This window comes from Sinocyclocheilus anshuiensis, unplaced genomic scaffold (genome assembly GCF_001515605.1).
Source record: "Sinocyclocheilus anshuiensis isolate Anshui unplaced genomic scaffold, SAMN03320099.WGS_v1.1 scaffold867, whole genome shotgun sequence".
Classification (NCBI taxonomy): domain Eukaryota; kingdom Metazoa; phylum Chordata; class Actinopteri; order Cypriniformes; family Cyprinidae; genus Sinocyclocheilus; species Sinocyclocheilus anshuiensis.
This window is the reverse complement of record NW_015542363.1, coordinates 65,635-69,850: the sequence shown is the minus strand read 5'-3', so window position 1 is coordinate 69,850 and position 4,216 is coordinate 65,635. Positions and strand designations below refer to the sequence as shown.

At 36.0% G+C, this 4,216-nt stretch overlaps 1 protein-coding gene across 2 annotated transcripts in view; it reads left to right on the top strand.

Moving 5' to 3' along the window:
- LOC107692015 (macrophage mannose receptor 1) overlaps window positions 1-3,758 on the top strand; it is a 17,398-nt gene extending 13,640 nt beyond the window's left edge. Inside the window, exons 5-7 of one of the 2 annotated variants that reach the window (XR_001634611.1) lie at window positions 736-824; window positions 1,244-1,587; window positions 3,746-3,758. Coding sequence is in view for 1 of the 2 variants with exons in the window: in XM_016490886.1 (XP_016346372.1) it covers window positions 736-824; window positions 1,244-1,357 (203 nt within the window). In the remaining variant the exon portion in view is untranslated. Of the gene's footprint in view, window positions 1-735; window positions 825-1,243; window positions 2,160-3,745 lie in introns of those variants that run through there. The other variant, XM_016490886.1, reaches the window with a different exon arrangement.
- Window positions 3,759-4,216: the final 458 nt, after the last annotated feature.

Here is a 4,216-nt window from a genome sequence, read left to right as displayed (position 1 = left end):
TTACTTTGTAGAGTAATTTACAACAGCTTCGAACGTGGCTCAGCCAATCAGAATCGAGGACCGGAACTCTCCGTTTTGTAAACATGGTTACTATAGTTAAACCATGGCAACCACAAATTAACCATAGTTTTGCAACACTAACAATAGTTTAACCATGATATTTGTAGTAAAACTGCTGTTATAGAAATGGTAATGTTAATACACTTTTACTACAATAAAACCATGGTTAATTTTCGTGTCCAAACCAGACTCGATGGGAAAACGGTTTCTATTTTGGTGACATTCCAGCTGGAACAAAAACTCTGACAATGCTCTCAGTACTGAATGCCTAGCTAACAAAAAAAAGTTCAGCGAATGTTTTGCTAACATTCCCATAAACTTTATGTTTTTCAAATGTTCAAAACTCCCAGTTTTTTTAATGCATTAAGAACGTTTCTTCTTGGTTTATTCTTAACGTTTATTCTATAATGTAAATATTATGATAATATTACATTTGAATGTTCTCTTAACATTTAAAGCACTATTGTTTAATATTTAAAGATGTTTTCTTCTTGGTTATGCGAACGTTAGAGGAACATGCCATTTTATGAATTTGTTTTTTCTGAAGGTTTTTAAAATATTCACTTTGATGAATGTATTAAATTAGTAACTTTGATAGTAGAAAAATTGGCAATGAATTATTCAATTGTGTGTGTGTGTGTGTGTGTGTGTGTGTGTGTGTGGTATAACCCACAGGAACAGTGGTTAGACAGATATTGAGACTGAAGGTGGAATCGGATCAGAATGTGAATGATCCCGATGTAAAGGCTGCAATCCTCGAGGAGGTGAGACATTTAATCTTCAACTTTAACATTTACAAAATCAAGACTAACGATGCTGATCAGCGACTCAAATTAATCTGTGATTCTTTTATTGGTGAATCTTTTATTTACTGCGCTGAAAAAAAATGTGGTGTAGAAACAATTTTCACTCAGAAAATGCTAGTAAATTTCACAAACGTGAAGAGAACCTAAAGTCTTTCTACTTCAAAATTCCACATTTAATTCAGTTTGTTACTTGCCATTTCTATGTAAATATTTGTAAAGTTTACTAGCAATTTTGAAGTGTGTATCTTATCAATCCGTGCTACATACAAATATTTTTCTTAAACAAGTTACATTCAAACATGGTAAGGCATGTTTATGAAGACCAGCAGACATACTGTAAGCACTAAATTAACAAATCTGTGTTTTCTTCCCCTCAGATTAAGCAGAAATTAATATCTCAGGGAATTTCAGTGCATGCAAATCTGCAATGGAAGCAGCAAGCAAATGGAGACGTCTTCCAGAGAGAAGAGAAGATGAGAGAGGAGTTATAAGATCTCTAACATGAGATCACAGATCATCACTTTCTCGCCCATCATTATAGGGCAGGTTTATCTGAAATAGACAATAATGGATTGAATCAATGTGGAAAAAATTTAAAATGTCTCGACTTTTAATCACTATATTTAAAGTCCACTGTAAAAAATGACTGTAACTTTAATGTTAAAACACTGTAAAATGCTACAGTAAAAATCTGTTAATTGCCCCTTACTGAACAAAAACTGTAAGAAAACTATGTTTAAGCTTTGTAAAGTCTAAATCTAAGCATCCCCTCCATCTCTCCGTGGCTCTGAGCCAAAACCTATTGAGCTGCCTGTTTATTTAAAGGGCATCATGGTGCTCCTGATGGAAAAGCTGTTCTCAAAACTGGGTGGCAAAGATGAAGTTTAGATGTAGATTTGGGGTGAGATTGAGGACATGGAATTGGGCTACTTTTAAACTGTTGCCATGGATTGATTTTCCCAAGTGGGTTAAAGGTTTGAAATGTTGCATAAATTACATTTGACTGAAATGCTTGTATTGAAACATTTTGCATTCCATCTACGATAAAACAGCGCTAGATGTAAGTTTTGTGAAGGAGGGCCACTGGTAGGAAGCCTTTGAGCTGTGTTTATGATCAATGTGCATAACAGTGACTGTAAAATATGTATTTTAGGTATGGAAATAACATATTTTGAGTGTTGATTTTTGGGATATGGTCATTGCGCTACTTTGGGCACTACTTTAACCACCAACCTAAAAAGTGCTATAATAATGCTGAGAAATGTATGTTTCAATTGTGAAATCATGAATGTACCAACACAAAAAAAATAAAAATATGAAATTATAAAATGTGTACTTTGCCATGACAAAGAATAAATTTAAATAGATATACAGCATACTACGTTATTTGAGTGGTGAGGGCCTAAAAGTTAAGAAATGTAAGTATGCAAGTGAGAGTTGAAAAAGCAAGAGTTAAAAAAGGTAAATAAATAGCTAAATATGATAAATGCATGTATTATTTAAACATTTAAATTGTTAAAAAAAAATGCAGTAAAAAAAAACACCAATCAGACGGCGAATACGATATTGCGGATGTTCACACACCAATCAGATTAAGCGCTGTTTTAAATCGCTCCGCCCACCGACGCGGAAAGTTCGAGTTCAGTTCAGTCAGAACTTGAAAGAGCTACAACTGTTGAACAGGAGACTGCTACAGATCGAGCGATAGAAATTAAGAGTGTAAATTAGCTGTTGGAACTGACTGACCTCGCCTTGATTTGTCGTTTTTGATCCGATAATCCTGTAAGATCACTCGGATATAACGAACCAAACGCCGCATCCGTTGAAGCTCATTTAACATTGATAGTTTTACCATTGACAAAATATAGTTAACATTAAATATACATGCCTAAGCCTAATCATTTTTACAAATACATATGGTAAACTAAAAAGAATAATTCTCACAAAGATGCATTCTATGTTCTCGCGTCCTTCTGAGTTCGTTCTTTCAAGGAAGCCTGGCAAGACCGGTCTCCACGAGAACACAAGTCCGTTCTTTGCGTTCTTGGAATTGAGAAACAGCCATACATCGCTCAGCCCTAAATATAATTTTCATCTGACATCCATCTGAAATCCAGAGCTTCACAGAATGTCTAGCAGGGTTTCAAAGATCAAGGATAACAGGTGTTACGAAAGGAACAGAGGAAGCGTGCGGATCCATATGCAGAGCTTTATTCAAAGGCATGGTCACAAACAGGCATGGGTCAATAATCAGCAAACAGTCATGAATTAGGCAAGACAAAGAGTATTCCTAGGGCAGGCGTGGTTCATCGATCGGCGAACAAAATCCAGAGGGCTTGACAAAAGGGGTAACCTGTAAACACGAGCAATAGTTCAGGCTGGGGCAAACAGTATCCAAGGCAGGGTCAGGCAAACGGGTAATCCAGGATACACAGGCGAGAATCAAAGGACCGGAAAACAGACAAGGCAAAACTAGACTGAGACTAGGACTTGGAAAATAAACAATGGCTAAAGAACAGGCTCCGTAGTGTAGCTGCACGAAGACAGCAATAATGCTAACAATACTCGGCAGTGAGAGAGAGGAAGCTGTGTGTCTAATCAGTGCAATGGATGCTGGGATATGTAGTCCGGGATGACATGCAACAGTTTGTGTAGAGTGAGAGTCAATGTAACGAAAGGGTGACTTCTGGTGGCAATCGGACAGAAGTCCATGGACAGGATTCGTGAAATAAGGGAATTTGTAATAGCGTTTTTGATAGTTTGGTTACTGTTATGAGAACGTGTGACAGAAGGGATATTGATAGAGTGTGCATGAAGTTTTCTGTCAGAAGACTATTTTTACAAAAATTAACCGTGGTTTTATTATAGTAAAAGTGTAGTAACCATAGTTTTTGATGAATTGATTACTATTTGTATAACCACAGTTTCACTGTGGATACCATGGTTAAACTATGGTTAGTGTAGCAAAATCATGGTTAATTTGTAGTTAGAATAGTTTTACTACAATAACCATGTTTTATTTATAAACACCATTTATTGTTATGAAAACACCCCAAATCTCATGAAAAATACAAGCAAGTCATACACTATCGTAATCATGTGTATGTTATGTTTAATGCGTAAAATGAATATAAATGATTATTCTCTCTAAAGAAATATGAAGTAAATGTGTAATATCAATATTTTAAGAGCCCTAATGGATGCTGTTGACCATGAAGAACCAATAAGGGAGCGAATGTAAGCAGTCACGCCTTCACTTTCAGAAGTCTCCGTTTTGGTCCATCAACACTGAAATGCAACCCCAGAGTTTTTAAACTACAACAGGGTCTGCAGCGTTTCCAAAAGTCTCA